Genomic DNA, 16735 nt, shown 5'->3' with positions numbered 1-16735 from the left:
ATAAAAACCCCAAAGCCATGCCAGATCGGCGGATTAAATAAATTCAAATTTGGAAACAACTTTAACAATTATGCAACCCAGTAGCTAGTCGGTGATATTTCACATACTCGGATAAGCAAAGGATCAAAATTGTCCAGTAAAAACATTCCGGCAGCCAGCAACGCGTTGTGTGCTTACAAATCTACAAACAAATTGCTAAGTTTTGTGCGCACGCACCACTGTAAAAAGGCTGAGATACAAGTACAAGACACCACCTACCTGCTGCCGGATCGACTTCTTGGAAAAGAAGCCAATTTAAGTAAGTTCGAGGTCGATTTTTGGATACATTGGGCAATAATTGATTGATTTCTCACATCTAGGTGTTGCCACCTATTCGTTTAGGCCACCCTGACAGAAACGGATATAGCTACGCCGCTGATGCTCGTCTAGCTGGACTGTTCAATTGGACTGCCGTTTTGCAACACCGACATTAGACACGCACACTATTCGTCTCGCTCGCTTTCATTATTCGCCAACGACACAGGCAATCGCTGCGGTCACCCACCTACATTCGTCTCGCTCACGCGCGCGCTCGAGAGCCCCGCATTGATTGGGAAAAAATATTCGTCGCCGTAGTCTTCTTCGTCGGGTCGCCGTTTTTACTCGCAGTGCGCTGGTGCTGCATTATTTCGAGACAAGGGACACATCTAGAGAGCCATATTAAGTATCAAAGTTCTGAGGCGCAACGCAGCTTTTGTGTTTCGTTTTCGTTCGATTCTAAGCAAGCAGGAGATTTGTTGAGAAACCCCCGATTCTGTGCGAAGAACAAAAGAAATACGCGAGACACCAACACCAGCAAACAAACATCCAACCAAACACACACATACACAACCCAGAAAATCAAATTTCAATCAGAAAATGGCGTTAAAAAGAATCAATAAGGTATGTGGAAAAAATTCGAAAAGTTCAACGAAACGGGTTAAAAAAAAAACAAGAATATTTTGGGCCAAGTCAAAGGCAACAGAAGAGAAAAATGTGAACAGACATGAGTTTCTTCGGGTGAAAAATTTTATGCAAGAAATGTGAAACGTAGGTACTCGACAAAAAGTAGAAGAACAAGAGAGAAGCGTGCTAAAGGCGAAGGGAATGAAAAAAGCTGGCGGCGTTACCTTAATTAATATATTTCTAATTAGGAAATTAGAAATTTGAGGGTGGTGAAAAAGGGCTAAGGATGTGTGCGTGTGGTGGGCAAGGCAACGTGTGGTGCAGTCATCGTTTCCGTTACTTATGCGAAAGTGTGTGTGTGCGATGCGTGCGTGAAAGTGCAATGCAAATGTGCATTGTTTTGTGCGTGTGTGTGTGAGTGCCGGGCACCTGGATGCATTTGCAATAATGCAACTATACGGCGGAGTTTTCGCAGCTCTACGGGCGCTGTTACCCAATACACGCTGTACACGGCACTCGCACACTCTCGCCCTCTCATACACGGACACACACACGCACACAATGCCAGCGCCGCAGAAAGATCCAGCAAAAAATAAAACCGAGCAAAAGCAAGAAGCGTATAAAATTAACCTAACCCTACTTTTTGCGCTGATAATTCAGAAATAGTGTTGCTCCTATGTATGTATATATATATATATATATATATACATACATATATAGGTGGTGACGCTCTGGTGTGCGTGTTTCGATAATTATTTTTAAAGTGTTTGCGCGTCGTATGTCCTTGTCCAGTAATGCTTTTTACCCCCAATTTGATAGCGAACAACATGTTCAAGGGCCTAACAACCCTCGCTGTAAAACTCTTAGAACCTCTTAAAAAACATTAGTAATAATATATTGTTGTTGGAGAATTAACTTTGCGAATTGGGATCTTTTTTTCGTTTGCAGCCGGTTATCATAGTCATACCCCCACCAACACACGCAAATACAAAGTCTCGCCATCACTTGGCTCGCCAATGCATGCCGTCTCGCTCTGGCCTTGGCGCCTTCCCTTTGCCAGCGACAGCTGAGGCTTTTCTCTGCCTCGCTCTTACAATGGGGCAGAGCCAAAGAGAGCGCAAGTGTGTGCGTGCGGGATTTAGTGTTGCAAAACACTCGAGAGCCAAAAGGGGCCCCCAAATAATTAGTTATAAATTATAATTAAGCATAATTTACATATGGAATGAGTGGTGAATGCGGAATTTGTACATTATCTATACGTGTGTGTAAGCGTCAGAATAACGTTAAGTGCGCGCGTAGTGTGTGTGGGGGTCTGCTGACTGTCTCGACGTCGCAGTCGTCATAAAAGCTGCGCTGCCGGCGTTGGCGTCATGGCCATTGAGTTTTCCTCGATTTTCGTAGTTTTTCCTCTGTTGTAAACTTTTAATTCCTGCCTAAACGAAAACGAAATGGCGAACCGGAAATAAAAGTATACGTTGTAGTAAAAACATTGAAACTCATGCACGCCCCCCTTTTTAAGGCAAATTCTTCAAGGTTTTTTCATTGGTGGCCTCATTTACCAAAAAGAGAATTAAAGAGCGAGGGCAAAAACTCGGCCTAAACGGCGATCAATCTCTCTTGGTACATGCTCTAAGAAAAAGTTTTTAAACATAGGAATGTTGTTTATGGCTGTTTAAACTTGTTACTACGATCGTTCTTTTTTAAATCTTCTTTAAAAAATATCAAGAAAGAGATCATACCTGGTCTAAAATGATATCAAGTCATAATTTCATCTTTGTGTGTACAAATGTGCGTGCTGGCTTTACTTTTATTTTATTTGCTGCCTCTTATGAGTCATACAGAGCCCTCTTACTCCAACCAAAAAAAAAGGAAATGTTACGATTTCTTGTAATTATTTTTGCTCAACAGGTACAATTCTCGGAACAAGTGAGTGAGATGGGGCGAAAAAGCACGGCGTTTTTCTTTTCGCGACGGCTATTTTTGTTGTGTTCAACTCAAATTTTGGGGTGCCGTTACAAACACACGCACACACAGAGAAGCTCTAGCTTTCCAATCTTCTTTCTCCGTCTCCTCTTTTTACTTCACCCCTGAGTCGGGTTCTTCTTTCGCAGCTCATCTTCATTATTCTTTTTTTATATATATATTCTATTTTTTTTGCCGGTTTACCTTACACCTTATTCTCTCCCCTTTTTGTGCCACTGTGTGTGTGGGGCAGCTGTGATAACTGAAGAAGCGGCAATGAGAAGGGGGAGCCGCTCAGCTGTGTGAGTGCGTGCGTGCGAGTGCAATAGAGATGGAGTGATTGAGAAGGGGGTGTGGTAGAGGGAGACAGCGCCATTTGTGGTCCGGGCCAACGAACTTGATTTTTCACGACTCTCCCTCTCGCTCGCTCTTGCTTTGAACCGAACTCTCGCATAAAAATGTTTATTTTGTATCCCCATATTTCTGTTTTTAAATTCTGCATTTAAAATTTACCTCATTTGCATGCCAGGCAACACACACACACTAAAATACCCTCGGGGGAACAGAGACATCCATGCATTATAGACCAAAACAAAAGAACCGGAAAACATAAGCAGATAGCTGTGAAATGCATTTTTGACTATTATCCATTCTGAAAACTCTTTCGGGGGTTTTTACAATTAGAAAATCGGGGTTGTTGATTTTGTAACCACCAAAATAGGGTTCAAATAGTATTCGAAATGACTGACTTTTGACTGGACTTGATTACAAATGTTTGATTCTTCTTGGTTTTCAAAACATATTTCTCTTTGAAACTGAATAACAATAAACTTTTAAAGTTTGTATGGTTACTATTAGTACATATAAAAAATTTAATATTAATGAGTGAAATATCTATTTTTTATAGGAACTGCAAGATCTGGGCAGAGATCCACCTGCACAATGTTCAGCCGGTCCAGTTGGAGATGATTGTAAGTATTGTTAATGTTGTTCGCGAACCCCAAAGTCTGTCATGAGTCAGTTTTTTGTTGTGGAGCCATGAGTTAGGTTTTGATTTCACCATATCTTGTGGGAGCCAAAAAAGATGACGAATATTTCCGAGCTGGGTTTACTAAAAATGAATAGAATTTTGAAAGTTGGAAGGCAAATAAGGACATATGCAGATTAAACAATTTTATACAAGAAAGGATTTCGATTTGAACCACTGTAGAGAGGAGCAAACCCCTTAAAAATGTCGTTACCAAAAAGCAGGGGGTTGCTGCCTAAAAGTGCTAATGAAAAATTTAGATATTATTGATTGACCATCACCACGTCATAGATTTCAATCGTGACTAGGCATAAACGTAAAATGGTTGTATTCTGTTTGCTCGCCTATTTGTGGTGACTTTTTGCTTGGTCTATGCTAATTTGGGATTCTTTTACACCGAGTTTGGATTCGGTTCTTTATATTGTGATAGCTACGACCTCCAAACAGCTGATCACCATGACTTGGTTCTGGTTTCGGAACATGTTGTTCTTTTTTTCATTGCTGACATGAACTCGATATAAAAACTCACAACGCCGTCATGCAATTAGTCAACAAATTCACACAGGTTTTGGATCGGATTTAGTTACGTTAAAGCACGTAGAGCGGTACTCTATACAGACAACCGTTACTGAAAAGCCCGCAAAAAAAAAAAAGAAGTGTTTTGCAATCATATGGGGGTCACTCTCCAATGACGTCACTGAAAAGTGAAATCGTGTAGTTACATCGCTTTTCTGAGTGTTTGTCTGCGAAAAGACTAAAATGAATATAATACACTTATTCTTAAAACAAATTAAAGAACATGTTAAAAAATATTTTTAGTATGGTTTATCACATGCATTGTCCGCAAAAGACATTTTTAAATTATATAATAAATTCTTAATAAATGGCGAAATATTTAAATACTTTACTTCCTATATAAAAGCATTTTTCTTTGCGTTCAATTTCCCTCTTTCTCTGACCGTCAGGAAATCGGACTCATTTAAGTTCCCCGTGAAGCAATGAATAATGCTAATTGTCATCGTTTATTGATAATTGCGGGCAGCCGAGCAATTTCACTCGATTTCTATTATCAGTATTTAATCATCTATATCATTTGTTGTATATACATGTACAATTGAATTTGTTTATATGTACATCGACATACCAATTCATTCGATTTGTTCCCGCAGTCAACGTTTTGCTGTAATTATCACTTGGTCATTTTCAAACCCTTGTCCAATAGTTCCGAGTATCTGGTGTAAAAGAAAGGAATTTTTGTAAAGGGCGGGGCTTGTTTAGTATCTGTGGGCGTTGATTGGGTGGCAAATGTTCCGTCGAGTGCAATAACAACTCTCCAAAAGTTTTCGCTCAGTGTTGGCTTGTGTTTCCATTCGTGTGAGTGGAATTAATCCATTGAAATCGTAGCACGGCACAAGAAACCTTATGATTTAATCATGCATTTAAAATGAAAATTGATTGAGTGCCTTTAAGCTAAGCTACCATGAAGGGATTAACCTTAGATATTCATTGATTTCAACAGTTGCAGTTAGATGTTTTTTTTAATTTAAATTCTGAGTAATTAGAAAGGTCTGAAATATTACGATTTTTATTGCCTAGCAAAGCTCAGAATTTATTGATTATTGTTTAAGTGGCATAATCATTGCTGCAGCTACGGAGATTACTTTCGTCTGAGCTTTGGGAAATACAATGCCGCCACATTCCCCTCACTCAAACTCCAACTGCAAATGGACAAATGAACATTTCGTGTAATTATGGTCAAGGCAGCAGCTGGTTACCGAGGGCCCAGTTCCCAGTTCTCGGCAAAACAGAGAGGGTTTCCCCAGTCGCACTCGTTTAGCTCCCCGGGATGACATTGACGTTATAGCTGGTGGCTCTGTTTTGGCCATGGTTCTGAGCCAACTGCCGCACGTTCCGTGCTCTCTCTTTATACAGTTTACTAGCCGAGTACAAGGGTATTTCTGTACAGAGAACATTTGTGCAATATATTCGTGGAAATATTTGTAAATGACAAGGCAAGGTTTAATTACAGAAAATATAACAATTTAAGTGTCCTTTTGGATTTCTTATATTATTCCATCTTGAAAATTGGTTTTCGTTATCACAATATTAGTTAAGGAAAGGATTATAGGGTATCTTTCGGTAGTCAGTCTCCACTTAAGCGTTTTTGTTTCATGGGAGAGAGACATTTGGTGCTTTTCTGCTGCTGACGTTGCTGCCAATTGTCGGTGCCAAGGCTCTTTGGCTGGCATTGTTTGTGTTTGTTCTTTTGTGGAGGAATCGCCAAAGAGCGTGGCCATGGGAAAGGAAGTGGGGTGGTGGGTGGCACTGAGAGAGTGCTGCATTCATTTTGGCGAGAGCGAGTTTGCTGCATTTAGTGCACATACAGTGAAGCCTTTTACCCCCAGATAGTAGTAGATATTATAAAATAATTATACTGGGAAATATGGCTAATATAAATAAGTCTCTTATAATACATACAAAATGATTGTTTACTAGCACAATATTAGATCACTATTGTTACCATTTCAAGGGTATTCAAGTTTTCTAGCATCGCATTGCCAAATGTAAATATGCATTATGTGCTATCTGTACACAATTATTCAGCTTGAGGGCAGATATAGGACTAAACGCAAATCAAAGCAAACAAAAACGTTTTACTGCAGTGGCATTTTTTGTTTGCCCTCCCAAGGGCTCTATCTCATTATCTTAAATGCGTTCTTACAAGTGTTTGAATAATGTATCTTTTCTTTTTCCTTACAGTATTTCACTGGCAAGCTACAATAATGGGCCCGGTAAGTTAGAACCACGATCAGCTGGACGAGACCAAGATCATTTTGAACCTTAAATAAGGTTCAATAATAATAATAGTGGATTAATAGAAACACCAAATTCACCTTTGATATATAGTTGCACTAGAATTAATAACAAATACTATATGTATCGTCAACTGATAAGCAGGATGACTTTAAATGATTAGTTGAGAGAGATAGGCGTTTATAGTTGATAAGTAATCATTTATTAAATTAGAATTCTATAAAAGATGTTCAGACTTAACTACAAAATAATCAATTATGTTGATTATGTTACTGATTGGCAACAGTGCAAATTACATTTATAGAATTTGTGTTGTTTTGTGTTTTGCTAAACTCATGATTTCACATCTAAATACGTGTTTACTGAACCCGATCCGACGGCTGATCCACTTCTAGATTTAGTGTTTAGCTATTACCCCCTAGTCTGCAATAACTAATTGTTAAATTCTTTTGTCTTACAGCCGGACAGCCCTTACCAAGGAGGTGTATTCTTCTTAACTATACATTTTCCAACAGACTATCCCTTTAAACCACCCAAAGTGGCTTTTACAACGCGCATATACCATCCAAACATCAACAGCAATGGGTCGATTTGTCTCGATATATTAAGATCTCAGTGGTCGCCAGCATTAACTATTTCAAAAGGTGAGTGTTTGTTAAACTTTTCTGTGGATCTGCAACTAATAATTACGGTTTTTCCCTTTCAGTCTTATTATCAATTTGCTCTCTACTCTGTGATCCCAATCCAGACGACCCACTTGTTCCAGAGATTGCCAGAATATATAAAACCGACCGGGAAAAATACAATGAGCTGGCACGAGAGTGGACTAGAAAGTATGCTATGTGATGCGTTCCAGATTGCAGCAGTCCAACAGAATCAGCAAATTCAACATCAACAACAGCAGCAGTAAAAGCAGATGCGTATGCAAATGCAACAGCAACAGCAGAAGCAACAACAACAGTAAAAGCAACAGCAACAGCAACAAAGATAACATCAACACTTTACAATAGTCAAAATCAGAAGAAGAAGAAGAAGACGCAGAGGAGCTGCAGCCGCGGCATTGTTAATGGCAATGGCCGCCGTGCGGTTGACCACAACAATAACCACAATATCAGCAGGAACTGCGGCCTCAGCAGCAGCAACCATAAAACCAACAATCGCCACAGCAACATCAGCAACAGCAACTGCAGCAGCAGCCGCAGCAGCGACATCAACATCAACACCAATAACTGCAACAACAACATTTGCAACAAGATCAGCAACTGTCGCAGTCATCTTTGCCGCCGCTGTCGCTGCTACCGCCTCCGCAGAGGCATTAGCATTAGAAACGGCAACGTTGGCAGCGGTACCAACAGCAGCGGCAAACGACAGTGGACCGGAGGCCTTGCAGTAGCAGCAGCAGGAGCAGCAACAACATCAGCAGCAGCAGCAGAAGCAGTAGTAGCTGGAGCAACAACTGGCAGATTGGTGGCGGACTGGGATTAAGTGTGTTTTGACCGAACAGAAACAGAACAGCATAAACGGAAATAATTTAATAATAATTACTGAAAAATTATGTAAGCATTAAACATTAAAAGCTAGACAGCTACCAACAACAGCATCAACATAATAAGTTTAAATACAAAGAAAAACAAAACTACAAATAAAAATCAGCTGGAAAATTATTATTATTATTATATTATATTTAAAGAACCGGAAAAATAAAAATTGCAAAAATTCAATTTAACATCAAGCGTCGAAGTGAAGAAAGTTAGGGCTTATTGCCACGTTTCTATCACACATTTTTGTAATTATTGAGGTTTAACAAATCTAGGGTTTTTTATATGATTTTCCTTTTTGTAAAAGTGTTTCAAAATTTTGTTGACCAAACCAATTGTATACAAATTTTATCCTTCATTTATATTCAAGTCCTATTGTAAAGCTGCTTTAAATATATTTTTAAAATTTAGGCAATGCCTAACCTTGGTTTAAAATTTTCGATTTCGTTTGAAATATGTATTGTTATTTTTTGATACAAAATAGTTGCTCCGCTGCATGTTAACATAATTTTTTACTTTTTGCAAGATACTGTACTCTTTTTATTTGATAAACAGTAACTTAAATTAACGGTTACTCAGCTCTTTTGGATAATTAGCATGCTGTAAAGATCTGGATGGATTTGCTGATAAATTTTATAAGGCAACATTTTAATTGGACAAGATTGTGTGGACTTGAAAATGAGCCGCTAAAAGCTTTGTTGTGAATATATGTATGTAGCTGTATTTCGGCCACGACATTGCCAAGTGACAGCTTTCTTAGGTCAACAATTAAACTTTTTAATTGTTTTCGCAGCGTTAAGAAGGTTTAATGGTGCTAAGGGCAAGGAAATTTCTCAATTCGGTCAATGTGAAGGAGGTCATTTGTCTGGCAAAAAGTTAAGGGAAAATGTTAAAATATTCACAGAGGCCATGGAAAAATTAAGAATATGCAGGCGTCGTCTGTGTTTTAAATGGGGTAAACTGAGGGAAAGGTAATGAAAATATTCCGTTACCTGAAATTAAACAATCGGTATAAATATGTGTAAGTAAATGCGAGGTTTAAACGGGAGACTAAAGGTAAACACTGGTCACTGTTACACACCGTTTATGGAATTCGTTTATTTTCATGTTGGCAAATTAACTTCAATTTGGAGGATGCCTCTTAAAAGAGCAATAGCAATTGAATATTTAAGATTCAGGAAGCGACGTTTATGTAGCAGTGTAAGATCTCCGATCGCGGCAATGGCCACAGCATGCTAAATTAGCATTTAATCAATTCAAGAAAAAAGTACCACGATCGCGCGCCAAAGTTTTGACGAGCTTTTGCCGCAATCGCTCTCTTAGAAGCTGTCTATTCTCTCTTTGCAGCGGGCCCGCTCTCTTTCTTTCAAGGCGAATACACTCGAGGTCTGCGAAAATATTCAGTTGATTTTTTTGCCGCGTTGCGAGTGGTGTTCACGAGAATATTTGAGCTCGAAGTGAAATTCCAATTTCTATTCCGTGTGTGGCCAAGTAAAACTAAAGTAAATCAAAATCAATTAAAGGTTATCTGGACCCTTGGGATTGTCAATTAATAACTGCAATTGTTGGGGCACGTGCTGCGAAAGCTGCTGTTGAGAGATTGACCTGGAATACTTTTAGAAATTTTGGTTATGCAAACGGTTTTGTGAGAGAAATGTGTGCTATAAAAGAAACAAACTCAAAACTGCAGTCGTTAAAACAGACGCCCCTTGCTAAGCACACAGAAAACAATTTTATGACCTTAAAAAACATATAAAGTAACTTCTTAAATTCCTTTAAATAAATATTCCTTCAATATTTTGTTATAAATTTGTAATGTTAATTATCAATTCTTATCACTTTGTTTTGCACCATTCTTATAAAAATTAATGTTATCAAAGCTGGACTCTGACTATATAGTTTTTTTTTTGTACTGAAACAAAAATAGTTCACTTTTAAGACCTTTTCAAAAAGGTTTCTTCCAGCTATAATTGATTAAGCTTTGATGAAAGCGCAACTTTAAAGAGTAAAAAAGAGAGGAGCAGAGAGATAGAGAGAGAGAGAGAGAGAGAGAGAGAAGTACGCTTTCTTTATTGACTCCAACATGGCAACACACTCCCCACTTTGCACCATTCAAGCTGTCTTTTGTTTAGAAGCTCGTCTCGATTTTCGCACTCTTCTGCGAAATGGAGAAGGGGTGGATAACATGCCGGTCTCCAACTGGCGATCGTACTTTAAATGTTTACTTGGATACACGATCTCTATAACTGAGTTGAATTATTGTAAATTCCATCAGGCTTTTGAATCGCCATGAGTCCCCGTCCCCGAGAGATCCTGGAAGAACCGGAGCTTTCGCTCGAAACGTCCACCTGCTATCTTCGAAAATCTGGAAAGGATTCCACTGACAACTGCTGGGTGAGTGGAAAAATTCCAGCTGATTAAAGCGATTTTGCAGAGAATGCAATTTGCAACGAGCTGAGTTTAGACGGTAGCGGTTCAGCAGAAGACGGTGAAACCGAAAATGCCTTTCTATCTCTATAGTAATTTTTGTAACACAGTAAAACTATTTAACAAATAACAAATAAATTAAAAAATAACTAAATATTTTTAAATCTTAAAAGGGTTTTATGTTCATATTGATAAAAAAATGATGTCCCAATTCAGAATATACAGAATTCAGAATACAAGATTTTTATAATGAAAGACATGTTGTATTACCTTTAAGTTTTGAAATAATAAGGAAAATGAGTTAGGACGTGTGCACAAAAGGTTTTAAACATCAAAAGTTAATGTTATGAGTTAACGTATAGTATTTTGATTTTGTAATGAATGGACCCGGAAGCTGATCCGCTACTGTTCTCGACGACTGGCGAACGGCACGTGCATTGCGCTCAATCCCAGCTGTCAACCCAAAACAAATCGCCATACGAAAGCTGAACGAAGAGGTCGAGACGACCTTACACAAAAGTGTCAGAGTGCGCGATTTTCGCCATAAGCCAGGGCTATACCACCACTAGATCTCCACTAATGGAGCCAAGGTCAAGCCGGACATATTTGTAACCGATTAGAGCTTGCCACACCGATATACCTTGTTATGCATTATGTTTACACATTGGGGACCTTGCGAAAGTCCCCACGCGGAATTCCTGAAGTTCAACGAAAAACCAAAACTGGTTTTTGGGCTCGATTTTCAGATTCAGTTTTGGGTTTTTATTTATCTCTCGTGCCAGTGATAAAAGCAAATCATGCATCCGTGTATTGGGATCGTGTAAACAATTATGCGAATTTGAGAGAAAAGCCCGAGCTTTCGAAATTGTGCAAATATTGTTTACAAAAGGGTTCTCAATGTTCGTCCGATTATTAACTCGATCCATTACATAAGAAAGGGGCTTGTCTTCATCTGCAAAATACGTGGGACACTTACAAAAGAAAATTAAAGACCCCTACTTAAAAAAAAGAGTAAGGTGCATATAAAAAAAATATGTTATACATATATTCTTTTAATTTTCAATGCATGTTAAGTGTTTATAAAATATTCTTATTTACAATATGTTGACAAGAAAATGTTAAATTTTATACAGCAGGAAACCAGCAATGGAAATAAATATGATTTAATAATTTGTCCAGTATAATTAGGAGAAAATTCTTTTAGTGTACTAGATAATCAACCTGATTTGACCAAAACAGGCCGCTTGCACAAGAAGCGAAAGCTCATCAGCCACAAAATATCGCATAATTTCAGCATAGCTGTCGTTTAAAAAATCTGCCTCTCCCTTGTGAAAATATTGGCCAGCTTTTTGGACACTATAAACACAATCGGCAATCAGCTCTCAGCTGCTGCGAAATTATAGGGAGCTTTTTTCGAAAGCTTTTTCGATTCACTTCATTGGATACATTTGGATACCGGGGGGTTTTCAGTTGCCAGCAGGTTAGCAATCGCAACGGTTTACTTTAATTCCGCGCTCAGTTGAAATATTCTCCAAGGAGTCGCGAAAAACTTGAAAAACATTGTTTTGAAATGCCCATCTTGGTGTCCTTAATGTGTTGAAAGTTAATAAAAAATTTCAAAATAGCTGTGAAAAAAACAAAAAAAAACTTAGAAAACAAAAGATTACCAAACGGTTAAGCTTATTGTTTAAAATTCCTACGCTTTTCACCTGTTGAAAAATTCACAAAAATGGAAACAACAATTGTTACCACAACAACAACCGAACTTAATTGCATTATTCGCGGCAGCAAAAAGAAAGATGTAAGCTCCAGGTTCCAAACTCTTAAATTTAAAGTGTGCATTGCGAGTTAACAAACAAATGGCTAAACTACGTCAATGGCTAATTAATGAATGTCACATCCTGTTTAACAATGGCATTCCAATAGATTTTCTATTTACCGACAAATAACTTAGCATTTGTTTTCTAGAATCTGAAATATTGTCGTGGAGTATTTGTGCAAAAATAATTAACAAGTTGCAAAGTCGCAAGTACGCTGGTGCAGATTATTGGTAATAAAACCTTTTGAACTTTAGTCTTTTTCGGGTTGCAGTTTCAGCCTGGTAATATATGGGTAAAACAAGTATTAAAATTTTTGTATTGTAAATAATGATTATCTGAATATTAGTCAATTAAAAAATGCAATTACCTAAACTTCCTTTCCAAATTGAGCAAACATCCAATCTAAATAACACTTACTTGCTTGTATAACTATTTACAAATAGGTAGCAAAAGCTATTCTCTTGCATTTGTTTTTAATGACTCGTAGTTCGTGAGGTAGGTATTTAAAAAAGTTTTCTAATAATAAAGTAATAGATTTTTATTCTAAGTGCACTTATGGGCTCGTCCCTTTCTGCCACAAGTGCTGATCAGCTTTCCAAAACGATATGCTAAACAAAAAAAAATAAAGTTGGCACGAACTGTAAACAAAACGTCATCGAATTGAATAAGATACTTGCACTTGCACTTGCCTCCCGCAATTGTTATTGTTGTTATGCATTTAGATTTAGAAGCTGGATAAACAAATTACAGTCAAGCCCCCTTGTCAGTTGTTTTTGTTGTTGTTTGTCTATGGGGTTATTAGTGGTGTTGTTATTATTGCATTTTTGCAGTGCTCGCTTGTTTTCGCTTGATAGTTGTTTACACACGAAACCCAAACCAAAACCCCCAGAGGAAAACAGCAGCAACAACAACAACAATTGAAATAGCAGGAACTGCAGAAAAGATAATAATAAAATCGGCAAACAAATCAATTTTCGAATGCAGTGCTGGCTAAAAATATAAAAACCGAAAACCAACCGCCAGTTGGCAACGTCTGTTCATAAGGCGGAAGAATCTGAGAAACATACTCGTATATCTGTATCTGTTCTTGTCCTCAATTCAAATTAGTTTTGAGCCGCTGCGGCAGCTAATTGATAAGGTTTTTTTTCAACATTTTCTTTTCCTTTCAGATCGATGGCCAACTGGTTGCGGATGCTGCGGACGCATCGCATCAGTTTCCGTCCAACGAGGAGCCCAATATTCTGGGGCATGGACCCAACTACGACGAGAAGTTGTCCAAATTCAAATGGCTGTGCAATTTCGATGATGTGAGTTAACCCACGCGATCTTTGGGGGTCAATTTGGCGGCAATTGTCGCGCACCGAATGTTAATTGATCGCAAATTGTATTTGGCGAATTGACAAAAAACCAACAATCAGGGACAAATTCGAGTTCGAACCTTAAAGAAAATATCAGTTCAGCCTAACAACCAATATTTTGTTTTCGATTTACATGGCTTAAACTATGACTTTGGCTTATTGTTATAGTCATATGACCAAATAATAAAAACGATCGCTCGTTGTAAAAATGGCCAAAACGGCGAGATATGTGAAATCCGTGGCGGCGGTCGAGTTGGCAGCAGTTGCAAAATAATACAATTAGACAAACCCACCAAATGCCAACTGAATCAAGGTCGCGACCAGCAACAAATAAAAAGCTCTACGGCAGCGGGCATTAAATATTTAAACGGCGGTGGTAAATAAAAAAGAAGCTACTGTTGCTCGAAGGTGTACGTTACAAGTCCGAGAAAATCCCCAAGGTAACTCCCGATTCGCTTTTGTTCGAAGCCGATCCGATTTCGAACAAAGTTTCGGGGAATTTTCAAACCATACTTTATGTACTTCAAGTACACAAAGAACTTTAAACCAGACTTAAAGTAAGCTTGAAATAATAATTGCTTCTGAATAATAAACAGGGAACAATATTCAATCCTCTCACATTATTTTAATTCTATTTTTTTAAATCGCACTGTAAGCACTGGAAAGTATTTAAATGTCTAAGGTTCCCCAAAAAAAATTAGGTAAACAATAGATGTTTGTTTTTTTTACATTTCAAACATTTCTATAGAAAATTCCCAACCAGGGGAATTGTATTAATTAGTTTTATTTATTTTTAATTGAACCAAGTGGAAAGCTTTCGCTTTAGATTGGGCGGGATGCCAGACGCATTTGTTTAGGCATTTCTATTTTATTTATCCTCTTTTGTTTTTTAATTTCTTTCAATGCGGCGCATTCGATTTGCATGTCTTATCGAATAGGAAAAATGTATTTATTTTGTTGTTCAATTGTTTTTTTCCAGGCACCCAGTCACTTGAAGTTCAATCCGTACATCCGCCGCGGTTACCGCACATTCCTCTCCAACAAGCTGTGCCTGCAGAGCATTTTCTGGTGGACCAATGAGACGGTGAGATTTTACAGATAATCTTTAATAGTTATATTTTAATAACCTTATTTTACAGATCAATATCTGGAGCCACTTGGCTGGTTGCATCCTTTTCATCGGCCTGACGATCTTCGACCTGCAATTCCTGCGCCAGCACGCCTCCTTTAGCGACCAGGTCCTGGTGGTCTGTCTCCTCGTCTGCTTCTGTCTCTGCATGCTGATGTCCGCCATCTACCACATATTCTCCTGCAAGTCGGAGGAGCACTACGAGATATTCCTGTCGGTCGACTTCCTGGGCATCTCGCTGTCGCTGGTGGCGATCTACATCAGCGGCATGTACTACGCCTTCTGGTGCCACACCTTCCTGCGCACCCTCTACTCCACCATTGCCCTCGGGATGTTCGGCCTTGCGATTGCTGTCCAGATCCCCCGCTTCAATGTCTCCATGAACGCCAAGGTGGCGGTGCTGCTGCTCTGGTCCGCCTACGGGATCATCCCGCTGGGTCACTGGGCGGTGGCGATGGGTGGCTTGGAGAACGAGCTAGTCAGGGTGAGTAAAGTGACTAACTAGGGAACAAGCTTCAGAATTCAGAACAAGACTTTAGGCATATCGAAAAATATTTAAAATATTCTTTGAGTTTTAAAGAAGTTTTTGAAGTTTTTATTTAAGAAAACACCAATATATAAAACATTCCTTAAGAGTTTTAATGTGAACAATACAAATCTTAAAACCTATTACAACTTTGCGTAGTTCTATAAAACCATTAACTTTCTGAATCTCTTCTGATGTTCTTTAATTATTTGAATTTTTATATAACCCTAGATTTATTTATAAAACTCATTATATCCTTTTCTTTTTGTAGCTCATGGTGCCCCGCATTGTGGTCATGTACTTGCTCTGCCTCATCGCGTTCGTTTTCTACGCGGCCAAGATCCCGGAGCGCTGGTTCACCGGAAAGGTGGACTTCGTGGGCCACTCGCACAACTGGTGGCACCTGATCATCGTGGCGGCCTTCTACCACTGGCACAACACCGGACTGGTCTACGCCGAGTACAGACTGAACAACGGCTGCAGTGCTCCGGTTCTCGCCTGAGATTCAAGATTCGAGATTCAAGATTCAAGATTCGGAGGAGATCGAGGTTCCAAGAAACGGAAATGGATGCGACGAACGGAACCGGGACTCTAGTAGATTCTAGCATAGTGTAAATAGTTTATGGGGCGCTCTTTATTCGCTATTAACTAATATTTAGTTGTAGTTGTTGACCGATATGATTAATTTATGTGTAACTTACCGATTAGTAAGGGTTTCGTGTTAGTCCATCCAAAGAGTTGGCATCACACGAGCGGAAGAATGGTTTCTCTCTATATATTTCCTAATTCAATTCGTTTTAATATACAATGTCTATGGAGTTGCATGTGTCTTGAGCTGAAGCTGTGTTAGTCTTGTTGACTCGATTTTTACAAATACTTTCAATGCAAATACAATATCAAAAGTACAAAACAATTGAAAATGTCTTGATCTCTGGAGTCTGGGTGGAAAACAATAATATTGGATGTGCGTTAAAATAGGAGTTAACCACATTTTACACCAAGTATAAATTTATTCCCATAAAATTTAAAAATTTAACCTTTTTTGCACGGTGTAATTTTTATCCATGTAGATGCTTATATCCATGTAGGTTTGAAACTGAAGTAGGGCGGATAAGAGGGAGGGTATATTTGCTGGGTTGGTTGGTGCCTTGGCTAGGTTAAGAGTATGCCTCGGATAGAATATCGATACATAGCTTTATATCGATATCAC

The 16735-nt window shown here is 38.6% G+C and overlaps 2 protein-coding genes across 4 annotated transcripts; both read left to right on the top strand.

Annotated features, from left to right (window-relative positions):
* The first annotated feature begins 171 nt into the window (after positions 1 to 171).
* LOC108098811 (ubiquitin-conjugating enzyme E2-17 kDa) lies at positions 172 to 8391 on the top strand. The gene is made up of 6 exons (XM_017201961.2): positions 172 to 298; positions 360 to 921; positions 3794 to 3857; positions 6674 to 6705; positions 7188 to 7371; positions 7434 to 8391. Exons 2-6 carry the CDS (start codon positions 898 to 900, stop codon positions 7571 to 7573), a joined length of 444 nt encoding a protein of 147 aa, XP_017057450.1. The 5' UTR covers positions 172 to 298; positions 360 to 897; the 3' UTR covers positions 7574 to 8391.
* Positions 8392 to 9641: 1250 nt separating this feature from the next.
* Positions 9642 to 16438, top strand: LOC108098810 (progestin and adipoQ receptor family member 3). 3 transcript variants are annotated; one of them, XM_017201958.1, is made up of 6 exons: positions 9642 to 9767; positions 10541 to 10659; positions 13682 to 13819; positions 14850 to 14954; positions 15010 to 15483; positions 15797 to 16438. In XM_017201958.1, exons 2-6 carry the CDS (start codon positions 10555 to 10557, stop codon positions 16025 to 16027), a joined length of 1053 nt encoding a protein of 350 aa, XP_017057447.1. In that variant the 5' UTR covers positions 9642 to 9767; positions 10541 to 10554; the 3' UTR covers positions 16028 to 16438. The 3 variants fall into 3 exon arrangements, with proteins under 3 accessions (XP_017057447.1, XP_017057448.1, XP_017057449.1); XM_017201959.1 differs by having other exon boundaries at positions 9669 to 9788; XM_017201960.2 differs by lacking the exons at positions 9642 to 9767; positions 10541 to 10659 and adding an exon at positions 12157 to 12493.
* The last annotated feature ends 297 nt before the right edge of the window (positions 16439 to 16735 follow it).

The sequence above is a fragment of the Drosophila ficusphila genome, unplaced genomic scaffold (assembly GCF_018152265.1).
Source record: "Drosophila ficusphila isolate 14025-0441.05 unplaced genomic scaffold, ASM1815226v1 contig_791, whole genome shotgun sequence".
Lineage (NCBI taxonomy): Eukaryota > Metazoa > Arthropoda > Insecta > Diptera > Drosophilidae > Drosophila > Drosophila ficusphila.
The sequence above is the reverse complement of the archived record's forward strand: the minus strand, read 5'-3'. Positions and strand labels throughout refer to the sequence as shown.

Coding starts and splice junctions, on each gene's coding strand:
- LOC108098811 (XM_017201961.2), top strand. CDS start 898: ATGGCGTTAAAAAGAATCAATAAG. Junction 922..3,793: donor CGTTAAAAAGAATCAATAAG/GTATGTGGAAAA, acceptor TATTTTTTATAG/GAACTGCAAGATCTGGGCAG. Junction 3,858..6,673: donor CGGTCCAGTTGGAGATGATT/GTAAGTATTGTT, acceptor TTTTCCTTACAG/TATTTCACTGGCAAGCTACA.
- LOC108098810 (XM_017201958.1), top strand. CDS start 10,555: ATGAGTCCCCGTCCCCGAGAGATCCTGGAAGAACCGGAGCTTTCGCTC. Junction 13,820..14,849: donor GGCTGTGCAATTTCGATGAT/GTGAGTTAACCC, acceptor GTTTTTTTCCAG/GCACCCAGTCACTTGAAGTT. Junction 15,484..15,796: donor TGGAGAACGAGCTAGTCAGG/GTGAGTAAAGTG, acceptor TTCTTTTTGTAG/CTCATGGTGCCCCGCATTGT.